The 15,433-nt window shown below is 52.4% G+C and overlaps 2 protein-coding genes across 4 annotated transcripts; both read right to left on the bottom strand.

The window, feature by feature from the left end:
* Nucleotides 1–639: 639 nt before the first annotated feature.
* On the bottom strand, nucleotides 640–5,974 carry Gpn2 (GPN-loop GTPase 2). 2 transcript variants are annotated; one of them, XM_052177654.1, is made up of 5 exons: nucleotides 5,485–5,974; nucleotides 4,482–4,638; nucleotides 3,680–3,840; nucleotides 2,382–2,512; nucleotides 640–995 (listed from the first exon to the last, which is right to left on the bottom strand). In XM_052177654.1, the coding sequence occupies exons 1-5, from the start codon at nucleotides 5,824–5,826 to the stop codon at nucleotides 923–925; spliced, it is 864 nt and encodes a 287-aa protein (XP_052033614.1). In that variant the 5' UTR covers nucleotides 5,827–5,974; the 3' UTR covers nucleotides 640–922. The 2 variants fall into 2 exon arrangements, with proteins under 2 accessions (XP_052033614.1, XP_052033613.1); XM_052177653.1 differs by having other exon boundaries at nucleotides 5,416–5,973.
* A 90-nt stretch (nucleotides 5,975–6,064) lies between these two features.
* On the bottom strand, nucleotides 6,065–15,301 carry Gpatch3 (G-patch domain containing 3). Of its 2 annotated transcripts, XR_007977118.1 has the most exons (8): nucleotides 14,838–15,301; nucleotides 11,853–12,274; nucleotides 10,184–10,358; nucleotides 9,429–9,488; nucleotides 7,577–7,701; nucleotides 7,227–7,354; nucleotides 6,390–6,720; nucleotides 6,065–6,108 (listed from the first exon to the last, which is right to left on the bottom strand). XR_007977118.1 is itself a non-coding variant. In XM_052177633.1 (7 exons), exons 1-7 carry the CDS (start codon nucleotides 15,286–15,288, stop codon nucleotides 6,504–6,506), a joined length of 1,578 nt encoding a protein of 525 aa, XP_052033593.1. In that variant the 5' UTR covers nucleotides 15,289–15,301; the 3' UTR covers nucleotides 6,065–6,503. The 2 variants fall into 2 exon arrangements, 1 of the variants encoding a protein (XP_052033593.1); XM_052177633.1 differs by having other exon boundaries at nucleotides 6,065–6,720.
* Nucleotides 15,302–15,433: the final 132 nt, after the last annotated feature.

Raw genomic sequence — 15,433 nt, 5'->3', positions numbered from 1 at the left:
ACATAATAAATAAATAAATAAATCTTAAAAAAAAAAAAAAGTAACACCCTAGGACTGGAGAGATGGCTCAGTGGCGAAGACCACTGACTGCTCTTCCAGAGGTCCTGAGTTCAATTCCCAGAACCACATGGTGGCTCACAACCATCTGTAATGAGATCTGATGCCCTCTTCTGGTGTGTCTGAAGACAGCTACAATGTACTCACATACGTGAAATAAATAAAAATCTTTTAAAAAAGAGAAAAAGCACTAAATAAGGTCTGCGCGAGTCACCTGCAGATGCCTGAGCTGAAAGCTCACTGCTGGCACTGAGGAACTATCAAATCACGGGACGAGAGCCCAGCGCTCAGGCTGTAATCTGCCTGACCAGGCTGTGAGCCCAGGCTGTGAGACCAGGCTGTGAGCCCAGGCTGTGAGCCCAGGCTGTGAAGCACTAACCTGAACAAACAAAGGCGTCAGGCAAGGGCACCTGCTACCACATTCCTGACCTGAGTTCAACCCCAGAACTCAGGAGAGAACCAGCTCCACGCTGCCCTCTGACCCCACACATGTGCGCCTGCCCACACCGTGCACAGCACTTGCTTGAGCAACGCAGATCACACTAAAGAAACGCGATTCAAAAATGAAGAAACAGACTATTTGGAGGGACAAAGACATTTCTTTGTTCTCCAAATCCCTGGGTCCAGAGGCTTGAAGAAAATAAGGTCACAAAAAAGTAGAAAATAATCTCGTATCACAGCACACCCATCCACTGCAGCCCAGGTCTGTCCCCATCTCCTGGGGCCCCGAGCTCGTGGGCACCACAAAGGGCGCCTCTGTGGCTTCCTATTCAGAAGTCCTCTGCAGGGACGAGGCTTCCTCCCATGGACAGGGTTTTTGGGTCCAACCCTGCTGAGCTGTCCATGGCTGTCCAGGCCCCACGTGTTACAGCTGCATGGCCTCCTGCGCTGTGGTCTGGTCTGAGGATGCTAAGTACTTCTCCTGGATACCCAGAGTGCTGAGGGAAGGCGTGTTAAGGCTTAGACACAAGCAGAACAGGAGGGGCTGGCCTGAAGACCTCCATCCAAACACATCTCTTCTCCCCAGTGCCCACAGGTGGGCGTGAGCGGCCCCCCGCAGCCCTCCCCCGGGCTCCAGTCTCTTCCCCACACCGACTACAACAAAGGACCAGGCGCACGGTCCCCAGCTCCTGCGGCAGATGCTCTAGAGCCAGACCAGGGTGCTCAAATCCTATCCCCGCCACTCCCTTTCTCTTCTGCAAGGTCACATGAAGACCTGTGACCATGGAATGGATAGAGTCCCTTCCCCCACACCCGACACCTGGCACCCAGCAGGTGCTCAGTACCTAGAGTCCCTCATTCTTCCTACCAAGCAAAGAGTGCTACTCTTCTTGGACGCCGGGCCTCTCTCCTCCCTGTGTCAGGGACACAGAGTAGACACTGCTAACACTGGCGACACATGAGCCGTGGCCTTGGCTGTCTCACGAGGGACCGAATGTTCTACTGTCACTATTCTAGACACCTGTTCCCAAGGGCCTGACACAGGTATCTAAATTCCCATCCCCAGCAAACTGGGCAAATGTTCTGCCTCTAAGACCTAAAGGACCAGGCCTCTCAGACAGCGTCTGACCCAAGGTACACACAAATTGGTCAATCCCAGCCCCAAAGGCCCAGCTGCCTCTGCGTAGCTCTGACTGTCTGGGGCGCCCCCTGCCAGCTCTCATCTCTTCTATATGTAGGCCTGTCCCTCTCCACTCTCTGACAGCTCTGCCACCAACTCCTCTATACCCTCTCCCACATTTCCAACCAATGCCCCTTTCTCTATTTTCCTTTGTCATTTTTTTGAGACAAGCTTTTACTTTGTATCCCAGGCTAGCCTCAAACTTTTGGTACGCTTCCTGCCTCAGTTTCCCACTACTGACTTACAGGCTCAGGGCTGCCTCCTTTTTGCTCTCCCACTACACCTTACCTAGCAAGACTTTAAGCACTCTGCTGCCCCTCATTACACCCACCAAGTGCATTTTCTACACTTACAGGGCAATTCCTAAAATGTGCAGTAGCTCTCAGAAAGCCGGGAGGACGATCAAGATTAAGACTGGCCTGCACTCCACAGGCTGTGTCGGCCAGCTAGGGGTAGAGAGACCCTGTCTCCAAACACCAAAATAAATAAATCCTTCCCCTTGAGCTATTGTCTATCCTGGGCTATCCCAGCTCCCTTACCAGCCCCGCCTTCCTTCCTCCAGCCCCTTTTCCTTTAACTGTAACACAGAACGCAAATCGCACCCTTGCACTTCTCCCAACGGCCCAACGCCATTTCGCCCTTTCGTTTCCAGGCTTCTTTCTGGGGCCCTCCATTCGTCCCTTCCCGTGCTCCCCAAGGATACGAGGAGAAATGAAAATCAGCTCCCATTGCAGCAGACATCATGGCTTCCAGGCTTCGCTGCTCTTGAACCCCAAAACAGTAGCCATTGGCTTTATCCACAGCCTGTAAGACTCGCCGGATGCTGTCCTTGTCCTGAGCGGAGAAGAGAAGTGGCTCAGTGAGTGAATGGCTGCAGGGAGCTGCGCGGAGCCCGTACCTAATCAGCCTCCTCTAGCGCCACCTCCTGACTGCTCCACTGCTGAGCGCGGAGCCCGTACCTAATCAGCCTCCTCTAGCGCCACCTACCGACGGCTCCACAAGCACCTCCTTGGCCCAGCACAGCCCTGCATCCCCGTGGGCAGCTAGGCAAATGACAACTGCCCAGATTAGATTAGAAGGTCAGCTCCTCCGTGCAGTCCCCACCTAGGGCCTTCTCCTATGGGAGCCTCCCTAATCCCAGAAAACTGCCTCACTGCTCTCTTCCCGGGCCAAGCAGCCTTTAAGGTCAGAAGTGAGTGAGCACACCTTCGTGTGTCCTGTACCGGCTTCCTCATCCACACACGGCAGTGAGAACAGCCCACGTACGTCACTGAAACATACAGATGACCAGGCTGCTCTCAGTCCTCTGCACAGTGCCAGCAGGGACGGCTGTCTGTGGGGAGGGCTGGCACACTGTCACACGGCAGGAGCCAAGTGTGGTGTCAGGGCAGTGTACTCAGCCTTCCTAAGGCCCCACCCTTTGATCCAGTGTCTCGTGCTATGCTGACCCCCAGCCATAAAGTTACTTTGTTGCTACTTCATAACTGTAATGTTGCTACTGTTATGAACCATAATGGAAAAATCTGAAATGGAAGGTGTCTGCTATGTGACCCTCAAAGGGGTCACACCCCCACGTGAGAACCACTGAGTTAGAGGGGACGGTAGCTCAGGTTCCACTGAAGGAAGGACTCAAAGAAGACAATGTCTTCTGGGTTACCTCTGCATTAAAAGGATGAGACATGGAGGACGCAGGCCACCATGCAAACTCAACACAGCCACTCAGCTAAATGGACCCCTGTGTGTGTGTGTGTGTGTGTGTGTGTGTGTCACCTTGCTCTGGCTCTCTGGACTGACTCACTCATGTTCATTCACACATGGTGGGAAACACAGAGGCCTGGCGGTTCACAATCAGCAGGACTAAAGTCTTCCCTTTTTACTGGAATCACTGCTCCTGGTCCTGAAATCAAGCCAAGGACAGACCCAGGACGTCAAATCTCTCCACGCTCTTGGCATGCATGTCAGGGTGCAGCCCCAGGGAGGAGAGCTCTTCCTGTCGGGTACCTGGATGTTCAGAGGGATGAAGGAGACCAGGCTGTAGTCCTCGACAAGCTGCACTAGCTTCTCATTGAGCTGTCGGTAGTGACTGAAGAAAGGGTCAGACGCCAGGTGATCAAGCAGGTAGGAGAGGTCCAGGACCTCAGTGTAGTAGTCCAGGTTGAAGGCTGAGGAGAGAAGCCAGAGTGAGATGCTGCTGACACCAGGCTAAGGGCGGCCTCAGGCGGAGCAGCTGAGGGCACAGCTCAGGGACAGACACGTTTAGCATTTGTAAGGAGTGGAGAGCGGGACTACAGCACACTGAGAGAAGAGAGCCCCACAGCCTGGGCCGGGTCTTCTCTGTTGCTTTGTCATGATTTCCCTCAGCCCAACACTCACCCTGTGCGCTGCCCCTGCTGGCTCTCACCGTGCTCGGCCTCAGCCTCCCGAGCAGAGAGGAAGGGCACGAGCTGCTCGCAGAATCCCATTACACGCACTCACCAAGACACCTGCTGTTGCAGTGACACAATGTCACTGGAAAATACTGTTGGGCAGTGGTAGCGCATGCCTTTAATCGCAGTGCTTGGGAGGCAGAGGCAGGTGGATCTCTTAAGTTTTGAGGTTAGCCTAGTCTACAAAGCAAGGTCCAGGACAGCCAGGACTACACAGAGAAATCCTGTCTTGAAGAAAAAAAAAAAGCCCCATCTGCAGCTCGCATCTCTAAGTCAACCGTAGCATCTGGCACGGCGCACAAAATAAATGGCAAGGAGTCAGGAAGGCAGTGAGGCAGCCAGCTCCCTTCACGCTGCGGGCAGGGCAGGCCTCTTACCCAGCTTCCCGTAGTGCTCAATAAGGTCCATCTTGGAGAGGAGGTTGACGTGGGGAAGTTCCACATGCAGCATGGTGGCCAGCGAGGTACACAGCACTGAGATGAACTTGGCTGGGTCTGTACAGTAGTGAGAATCCACAAGGTGGACAGCAGTCAGCTGTGAGCAGAAGGCACAGGGTGAGAGGGAGACTGACCCGGCGTGGGAGGAGACCGCTGGGCCCTCGTCTCCCTTGGCAGACTGGTGGCCTGTGGGCCCAGTGGATCGTCCCTCAGTACTGATCTGCCTTTAATTCCTTGTACATGTGTGTGTGTGCTTTAACCATGTATGACAAGGGTTTACGGCCTGGAATTCATGATTTTTCTGCCTCCACATGCTGGGGTTGCAGGCCTGAACCACTTTCCTTGCGTCTTGCATTTAAATTCTAATAACCTACATCATGTCCTCCTCCCAGAAGATATGGGGCAATTTTACAATTTTGTTGTTCCTACTATTCTGGGGACCAAACGCAGGGACTGTGGCCTCTGCTTGTTAGACAAGATCTCTACCATTGAGCTAAATAAATCTCCAACACCTTTTCTCTGGCATAGAGTCACCGCAGTGGGCAAAGGGTTTGAACTACACCCCACCTGCCTCTCTACTCTCTAATTACACCTCTGCGCGCCAACTAGACAACCGCGAAGCCACTTTTCCGTGTCATCACTTCCGCTGTTTTTTAAAAGTCCCCAAGTGAGAACACATTCACTTTAGACAAGACAAAACTGAGTGAAAGGCCTTTCCCAGACCATGAGTCGGGGGCAGAGCTAAAATCCTATCTCAGAGGCTTTAGTTCTGCTTCAAATGTCACTCAGGCCCTATCTCGCAGTGTATCTGGGGGGCGTGGCACCTATCCGCCTCCCTGTCTCAGGGGCTCCATCTGCCCGACCCAAGACACACCCTGAGGTCCCACTGAGCCATCTGGGAGAAGATGCTGCGTAGGGCGGTGTGGTGCGTGCAGAGCTCCACCTGGCCGGGGCAGTCGAAGAGAAAGTAGTGGCCTCGCAGGGGCTCCAGCTTGGCGCGCAGCCAGTCCAGGTTGGCTTCCAGGTACTCCATGCAGTAAAGCAGGCCACCGTTGGGCCCCAGACGCAGCGCGTCCATCACGTCGCCCAGACCCACCAGCTCGCCCACGTCCACCGCACACTCGTAAGGTAGCCCTTCGTTAGCGGGGTCCAGGTTCACCACCGCCACGCGCCGCCCCAGCGCGCGCAGGAACTCACTCATGCCCAGGCAGTACGTGGTCTTCCCCGAGCCCGGGGGCCCGATCACAGCCTGCCCGAAGGCCGTGGTCAGGGCGGCCCCCGCCATGGCTGGAGCAGGCAGCCCACGGGCGCCTCCCCAAGCAAACCAAGAAAACCCAAGCCAAAAAACGAACAAACTACCCGGCAAGGAAGGGAAAAGCTCCGACTTCCGGATTCCGCCGGAACTTGTCTGGAGAGGAAGTCCCGCCTACGCGGCCGTGGCATAGGCTGCGGCTATGCTGGCGCGTGTCTCCCGCCGCCGTGTCAGTCTTGAGATTTCCCCAGGCTTCACTAAGGCAGATAGATTTCCATGCCGAGTAAACTGGTTTATTCTCGCGCAGGTCCGTTCCTAGCGAGTGGGTAGAGGTGGTTAGGGACCGCCGACCCTCTCTGGACCAATTCTCTGTTCCTTTTGCCTGGTTCATGGAGGTCTTCTTTAGACAACCCCCAAACCGACTTGACTGTGCCACAGGCCCTCCAGGTCCTCCATGTTCTGGGGCAAACCCAAACAAGCACTAGGGTTTGGAGACCAAGGAAAGGCCTTTAGGCACAAACACCCCAGGAGACGGAGGGTCTTTTTGTGAAATCATCTTTGAGGTAGAGAAACAGAGGACATGTTCAGGTCTGCACCTGCTGCACAGACTGCTACGTCCAGGCTCTTGGCTGCTTCAGAGGTCCACATGGCAAGACCTGGCTAGAGGGCTAGGTCCCTACAGCAGAGCGACCCTGTCCAAGGACGTAGGCTCACTCAGGCTCTGAAGGTTTGTCCACGGCACAGCTAGAACCCTTCACAAAAGTCATATCTGTCCGAAACTTCATGCTGGTGGGTGGCTGGCGCCGGAGCAAGGACTCCCTCTGGTCTTGGGGCAGAGGCTCATCATAGACTGTGGAAATGAGCCCCAAGCCAGTTCCACGGGGCCTCTTCAGTTGCCCAAACGGCTGTAACTTCTCTCCATGGTATCTGGATAAAACAGGGCTCTTGGTGAGAAGGCTGCTCTCTTCAAACCCCAGTAAAGAAGTTGGCAAGAGACAGGAAGTAACTACTACATATCCGGTCTGTCCTATCAGAACGGTCGCATGCTGACAGCACTTGAACCCAGGGCATTGCAGACACTCATTCCTGAGCCGCACCCCCAGCACCAAAGACAAAGCATTATCTCCGAATTCTGCTCTCCAGCCTCTGGAGAGCTCGTCAACTGTCAGGAACCTGGGACTTTCCATTCCCACAACAGACTCCCTTATGAAGGCCAAACTCAGACCCGAGGAAATGACTTCCCCAAGGGCCCCATGATCCCTTTATGTTGTAGGATTGGTTTTTAAAATGAGAATAAAGGACAGTGTCGTCTCTTTCTGCGTCTGCCCTGAAGCTGTTCATTTAGGGTGCCCACACCACTCCAACAGCAATGGCAAGAGGGAAACCAAAGAGTACAGCTGGATTATGACCCAGGGAGCCCCAGCTGCACTTACCCCAGTCCACGCTTGCATCTAGGGTGCTGGCCATCCCCGTCCAGGGCCTCAGGTGCCCCGGAGCACCGGCTGCCCAGGCCCCGGCCTTCGGCCCAGCCCTGGCGCTCCATCACCTTCCGGCCAATGCCCTGCAAAGGAAGCAGTGGGAGTGCAGAGAAGTGGCTCGGGCTCAGGTGTGGCACTGGTGCAGGGTCTGAGTGCCAGGGCAGGCTGGGCTGCGTATGAGAGCCTGCTTCAAAGGCTGTAAGGGATGGAAGGAGGGGGAATGGCGGGCAGGGAAGGAGAGGAGGGAGAAGAGGCACGTTCCTTGGAGCAGGACAAACGGGTTGTGGTCAGCCAGGCTCTCTTACCTTGGTGTGGCGCTCAAAGGCGCCGACTTGGCGTCCCATCACCACGGAGCCATCTTCCTGACCCTCGCGGAGTCTCCGTTCCAGGCGCATTTGGACAGAGTCACGGGCATCCTTGTCTCCACCATCTGAGGGAACACACCCCGTTTTGTATAAGGGTCCCTCTCCCCAGGAGGATGAGGTTCCTGGGGTCCCCTCAAAAGAGCTTGGGAGCTCAACAAGAGGAGGAAACACCGCTCTCTTCTTGAGATGAGGGACAGTGCAGAGAAGTCAGAGAATGGCACAGACGAAACCAGAAGCCAGGTTACTAGAGACCACTCAGCAGTCAGAGTGCACTGACCCTCTATGGACCCGGGCTCCTTTTCCAGCATGCACACAGCAGCCCACAACTGCCCAGGGCATCACTCCAGTTCCAGGGCATCTGATGCCCTCTTCTGCACTCCAGGGCACCGGGCACATGCTTGCTTACACACAGGCAAAACACATGCTCATATTAAGACAAAACTAATAAATCTCAGCTGGGCATGGTGGTGGCAAACACCTTTAATCCCAGCACATGAGAGGGAGACAGGTGAATTTCTGAGTTCAAGGCCAGTCCGGTCTACTGAGTGAGTTCCAGAACAGCCAGAGCTACATAGCAAGACCTGACTCAAGCAAACAAATAAACATCATTAAAAAAAAATCCTTATCTAAAAAAAAGGGCAAGGAATCATGGCATCCATCTGTAATCCCAGCATTTGAGAGGCAGAAGGAGGGTTGATTGATGTCTGTGACTTTGAGGCCAGTCTGCTCTACAAAGCAAGTTCTTGGAAGCAAGGACTACACAATGTCTTCAAAACCAAAACAAAATAAAAAACAAAAAATAAAACAAAATTCCAGGTTCTTTCTCACTTCAGAATTATGACTGACCAAAAGCCAAGCTTCTAACCAGTTAGAGTCTACTCACCCGGAACCCACTGAGGTGTGTTCTCACAGGCCCGCCACAGAGAGAGAATCCAGGGTCGGCCGACCGCTAGCACTTAACTACAGGTAGTGAATGCTCTCAGGTGCAGATGGTGAGTACAGTCAGCCTCTTTCTACAGGCTCTGCGCCTTCAGATCCAAGCAGTTTAAAACTACTCAGAGAACAACCGCATCTGAACCATCACGCACAGGCCCCCCCCCACCAATGTCCACCATTATTCCCTAAGTACAATATCAGAGCATCCATATTCGAGATAACATCTACACACAGTTTGTTGGTTCCTTCTGAGTTAGGATCTCACTGTATAGGCCGGGCTGGCCTCAAACTTGCAGCAACCTTCATATTTCACTTCCCCAGTACAGGAATAGGATCCCTGCTGTACATAATACCACTGTAGCTGCTGAGTAATTTTTTCCCCCTGGTTCTGGAGCTGAACCCAGGGCCTCACATAGGCTAGGAAAGTACCAGTGAGCTGGAGCTCCGCCCTTGATAACTTTTTTATTTGTTTTTGTTTTTCAAGACAGGGTTTCTTTGTGTAGCCCTAGATGCCCTGGAACACACTTTGTAAATGAGGCTGGTCTCAAACTCACAAAGCTCCGCCTGTCTCTGCTGGGATTACATGTGCTTACCACCACTGCCAGGCAGTAATTTTTGGAGAGAATTATTTTAAGTATGCATGAGGATGTGTAGGTCTAAGCAAGAATTACACCGCTGGGTGAGAAGGCACCTGCTGCAGATTTGGGGTCTATGGAGGTTCTAGAACCATCTCCCCTGTGCACACCAAGATGAGTGTACAGTGGTTGCCCATGGTCCCCTGACTGGCCTCTGACAAGCAGGAGTGGCTGGCCTGCAGCACGAGATCCTCCCGGGACTGCCACCCCTTGCTCGGTACCTCTGTCGTAGTAGACGCTCATATCCACGTCCCAGTCGTCGGCTGTCTGCTCATCAAAATCTACAGGGACAGAAGCATCGAGAGGCATGGGTGAGCGACTCAGAGGTCTTTGGTTCTTGGACTAGGGATCAGTCCCAGGATCTTGCACAAACTAAAAATGCTCTACCACCAACTCTATGTCCCACCCAGTGACTCCCAGATGTGAGTCAAGCTAAATCTAGAGTTAGACAAATATTCCAGATTCTAGTCCACTAATTCCTCATTCCAAAATAGGAAGACCAGTCTGCATTTAGATAGGAGGGAAGCCATTTCCTAGCTTTTCTTAAGCTGTCAGGAAATCCATCATGTGGAGCAGAGACCCCAACCTTGGTTTGACAGCCCTTGCTGGGCACCAACCTAATGGTCTGGGTCCTAAACATCCCCACAGACCCACGAGTTAAGGCTTAGTCCTGGGTACCATGGGAAGTACTGGGGCTTTAAGAGGTGGGGCTTCATTCACGCCCTCAAAGGGACTGTAAGAGCCACAGTTTCTTCTCCCTTCGCTCTCCTCTGCACCCCAGCCTGTGAAATGAACAGGCTTTCTGGGTCACGTGCTCACTTTGTTGTGCATGTGGCTTCCCCACCACAGGCAGAAGAGCCGACTGCCACAGCCTGAGACCTCGGCACTGAGCTAACCCTCTTCTCTTTAGGAATTAATCTGTCTGCATCTCTGGCATTGCCCCAGCACCCACAAGCCGACAGCTACCTGCCCTTACCTCCCTCTTCCTCCTGCCAGAACTGCGCGTCGGTGTAGAACACAAGGCCAGAGCCACCCTTCTCCCACTTGAGCTCAATCTCCTCCTCGAAGAGCCGCTCGGTGGTCCGCTCCTGCCCGGTCACGTCCTCATGCAGAGCCTCATGTCGCTCCCACTCCTCACCGCGGTCATCGTCCTGGAAGAATGGGAGGGAGAGGCAACCTGCATCTGACTTCCTAAAAGGACGGAGTTTCTGGGCCCAGGAGGGGACGTGGGACCTGGACCTCCACAGGGAACCTTTGGGAGGCAGCATATGTAGTCCTTAAAGCCCAGGCCACCCTGCTCGCTGTTCCGCTCTGTGCTTTTGGCCAGGCAGTTCCTCCCCGACTCTCTTTGCTTCTCTACTTGATTCCAGCCTCATGGTGAGCTCTGCAGCCTACACCAAGCCCACTGAACACGCAGCTCTCTCACCAGGGTGTTAATCAGTACACGGCAGTTAAGCCCTTCTCAATGACGTCATGACAAAGGGACAGGACAAGCTCTCCTGCTGGTCAGGCCCGTCCTATAACTGGGCTGCCGGAATCGTCCCAGTGACCCGTCACGTGAGTGCCATTACTCCATTTACAGGAGAGACCTAGGTTTAGATGTAAGGTGACTTGCCCACGACACTATGGCAAGGGCAGCAGAACCAGCAGGCAAACCCAGGTTGTCACCCCACACGGCCTTTCTGTGCTTTCTCGACTCAGCATCCAGGTTCTTAAAGGGCAGGAGATGGACAGGAGCACTAACCCTTGCTACAATGTGCTTAACCGCGTGTGGAATGACGGCATGACTCGCAGCTTGCCCCTCCCTTCCCCCCCCCCCCTGCATCCTGGTTAAACCCTAAGATGCTAGAGGAACCAAGGCCGCAGAGCTGTGAAGGAGGCCAGGCCAGGTATCAGGTGTAGTCAGAAGGGACCACACTGAAGCTCGAACGTTCAACCAATCAATAAATGATAAAAGGCTTCACAACAGATTCCATCTCACTTGATTCATGGAGAAAGGAGAGGAAAAAGAAACGCCTATTTTGGTGACATGGTGACAACGTTAAGATTGGAGGTTCATGCTCGGTGCACTGACTTGAGGGACAGGAGACCCGATGAAAGCAGAGGCCGAAGAAGCCTCACACGGGCTGCCGTCCCGACGCTACTCCTACTTCCTCACATGCTCTTGGGTAAATTCTTGTACATCTCTCGCTCAGTCCCTTCCATCTCTGAAAAGGAGACTATGTATGGAAGGCAATACATTTGGCAATCTTTTGATAAAAACCCTGGATATCTCCCCTCAAAAAAAAAAAAAAAAAAAAAAGCATCAAATGCGCACGTGAATGGAATTTTCTGTTCACTGTTGGAGAGCTTCTTCTCTGTGGAGGCACCTCAGTCACATACCTGGCAGAACAACCTTAGCCTGTCTTTTTTTTTTAAATCGGAATCTCATGCAATCCAGGCTGGGTTTGAACTCTATGCAGCTGAGTAAGACCTTGAACCTCTTGCCTCCACCCCTCCTAGGGCTAGGATTACCGATGTGTACCACCGAGCCAGGTTTATGTAGTCTGGGATTCAAACTCAGGGGTCTGTGCTTGCTGGGTAAGCATCCCACCGGCTGAGCTCCAAGCCCAGCCCTGGCCTCTGCCAAGTGCTACGCTACTCACATCCTCTGAGCCAGGCTCCTCTTCCTCCTGCGGCCCCTCGTCCTCGGGCTCATCACAGGAGCTTGCTGCTGGAGCTTCCAAGCAGGTTCCCTGGGGGATCTCCTCCCCATCTGCTGTGTACACATGCTCTTCCTGCTCCACAGTCTCTGAGTCCTCATATAGAAAGGGCACGTTCCCGTAGCGCCGGGAGGAGCCTGTCTTGGGGAACTGGAGCTGCAGCTGGGTAATGATTCGTGGTGGCAGTCGGCAGGACCTGATCAACTCTAAAAAGACCTGCAGGGGGGTGCCCACATTGCCGTTGGGCATCAGCACAGGTGGGTTCAGCTCTGGGAGCTGCCTCAGGTCGTCCAGGGTAAAAGCTTCATTCTCTGCCCTTCGACAGTGTAGCTCCTTCCGGGTCTTAAAGGGAAAGGACCCTAGATCTTAGGGAGGAGGGAAAAGACTGGATGTTAAAGCCCCGGTATTGAGCAATATTTGACCCAGAAGTAAATCACAGTTTAAATCTGTTTCCTATCAGACATGGGGGTATCTATGAAGTCAGCACACTCAAGAAAGTGAGGCAGGAGGACCCTGAATTACAGGCCAGTTAGGCAAAAACATAGTAAGACTTATTTCTTTACAAATAAAAGGCTGGGTGCCGGAGAGATGGCTCAGCAGTTAAGAGCACTGACTGCTGTTCCGAAGGTCCTGATTTCAAATCCCAGAAACCACATGGTGGCTCACAACCATCTATAATAGAATCTGATGCCCTCTTCTGGTGTGTCTGAAAACAGCTACAGTGTACTTACATATAACAAATAAACAAATCTTAAACAAACAAACAAACAAACAAATCTTAAAAATAAAAGGCTAAGAAGATGAATGTACCACAAGTTATTCTCTGACCTCCACACTAGTGTCATGTGTATCCTCTACCACACAAATAAACGTAACCCTAATGATTTGTCTGTGCATGGCCTAGATGTATATTCCTAGAGGAATACACAAGTATCTTCAACACTTGCTTCCCGATGACCAGCTTTTATTGGGACTAGGATAGAACCATTACCTCTCAACTATATCCCAATGCCAAGTTGTCATGTACTGCACATATCTGGTGTTACAGACACAAATGATTCTTTTAATGTGCACTGACTGGTGTTTTGCCTATATGTGTGTCTGTGTTAGATCCGCTGGAACTGGAGTTACAGACAGTTGTGAGCTGCCATGTGGGTGCTGGGATTTGAACCCGGGTCCTATTGAAGATCACCCAATGCTCAGCTATCCCTCCAGCCCTGATCATTTTTATTAGTTTGTTTCTTTATTGTGTGTGCACATTACAGTGTACCTATGGAGGCCAGGCTATAGCTTGCTGGAATTGCTTCTCTCCTTCCACTATGCGGGTTCTGAGAGCCAAGCCAGGTCTTCAGAGCGGCAGTAAGCACCCTTTCTTGATAAGCAATCCTTCTCGGTAAGCGCAGGATTGTTTTGAGAAGTCCATAAGAAAATGATGGACTGATCAGATATGGTGGCATACGCTCATAATTCCAGTATGGGAGGCACAGGCAGGAGCCCTCGGTTATTTTTGTTTATTTACTTCTGAGGCAGACCCTGTCTGGTCTGAAGCTAGACATGTGAACCAGGCTGGCCTTGAACATAGAAATCTGCTTGGCTCTCCTGGGATTAAAGGGGTTCACTACCACACCTGGTCCAAGGTCATCTGAACTTTCAGAGAGTCTGAGGTCAGCATAGACTGAGAGAGACACACAGAAAGGCAACTCACGCAGTATGCCTTGATAAGACACTGCTCCTAAAGACTCTGTGTAAACCATAACCTGCACGCATGCATGCTAAACCATAACCTGCACGCATGCATGCTAAACCATAACCTGCACGCATGCATGCTAAACCATAACCTGCACGCATGCATGCTAAACCATAACCTGCACGCATGCATGCTCGCACGCCTTTTTCTATGAAGACAGCCGTTCAGCAACTGTTCAACCTTGAGCTGATAACAGTTTCTCATTTTTATTTTATATATATTTAATTTTATTTTTGAGATGGAGTCAGAGCTACATAATCTTGACTGGCCTGGAACTCACTTTGTAGACCAAGCTAGGCTAGAAGTACAGAAATCCACCTGCTTCTGCTTCCCAGGTACTAGGACTAAAGGCATATGTCACCACTCCTGTTAATGACTTTTTGTTGTTGTTGTTTTTGTTTTTAGATTTGTTTTTTGTTTTTTTGAGACAGGGTTTCTCTGTGTAGCCCTGGCTGTCCTGGAACTCACTCTGTCGACCAGGCTGGCCTCCAACTCCGAAATCGGCCTGCCTCTGCCTCCCAGAGTGCTGGGATTACAGGCGTGTGCCACCACCACCCGGCCTGTTAATGACTCTTAAAGCCAAGGATAAACTGTTTCAAAATCATTTTCTCAAACTTCTCCATTTAGAACACCTGGCTTCCTTTACCCCACTTGTGCCTTGACCCCCTCTGCTGCCTACTGCATGCCCCCAGCTCTAGAGTTAACTGTTTCCTCTACAGAGCCTGTCTTCCAGTCGCTGGGTTAGATTAGAAGAAACCAAATTTCCTTTGTTTATTTCAAGATAAGGTTCCTCTGCGTAGCCCTGGCTATCCTGGAATTCGCTCTGAGATCCTCCTGCCACTGCCTCCTGAGTGCTGGGATCAAAGACGAGCCTTAGCGCGCCCAACTTCTACTTTCTTTTAAAGAAATCATGTCAGTGCAAAAATCCACCCCCTCAGAGAAATGGTCCTTAACAAGAATAAATCTGAAACTTATCTATATAAGTCTCAGTTGTTTTGCTTGTTTTACCTTTTAAGTCCTTGAGAAAAACTAACATGCAAACTGGGCTTACAATTTGTAGCTTTGTCTGTAACAAACTTAAGCTTCTAAACGGTGGTAACTAGAGCTCTAACCTATCTTTACTATCCAGGAAATGTGCCTCCTTTCCAAGGGCCCTAAGTCCAGTCCATTCTTCCTCTTACCTGAAGCCTCACTGGGTAGCCTAAGCCTGCGGATGTGACAGCGACCGGGAAGCCACGTCCCCTGAGAGTCCAGCCATCGGCGACCCGAGTACATGCGGAGCAGCCGCTGAGCTTGAGCCACTCCCCTCACCGAGACGATGCAGCAGCAGGTGCGGGTCTGGACCGCAGCAGAGTCCCGGGCGGGGACAGCGTGGCTATCGGAGGCTGTAGCCTGGGCGACCACCGGATCCTTAGCAGCAGGGTCGGGAGCAGCTCGGGCCGCGCCGGGACTCGCCTGCGGAGGGCCCCTCTCGGGCCGGTGCCGGTAGTGGAAACACAGAAAACCTCCGCCGCGCTGTTCCCGGAACTGGCTAAAGTAGCTCCGTAACTGAGCCGAGCGTAACACAGCAGGGATCCCACTCACTACCAGGTAAACCGCCGGCTCTTCGTCCAGCTCCCTGGGCGTCGCCATCTTGGACTGTCACATGATTACTTGGCGTCAACTCTCGCGAGAACACCACTTCTCAGACTCCGGAGTGGGCGTTCGGTGAACCGGGAACCTGTTTGGCCCTTCAAGCTTTGTTTCAGTTGCTCTTGGGACGGAACTGCGTGTCCAG

Source organism: Apodemus sylvaticus, chromosome 3, assembly GCF_947179515.1.
Source record: "Apodemus sylvaticus chromosome 3, mApoSyl1.1, whole genome shotgun sequence".
Lineage (NCBI taxonomy): Eukaryota > Metazoa > Chordata > Mammalia > Rodentia > Muridae > Apodemus > Apodemus sylvaticus.
This window is presented reverse-complemented; position numbering and strand designations above follow the sequence as displayed.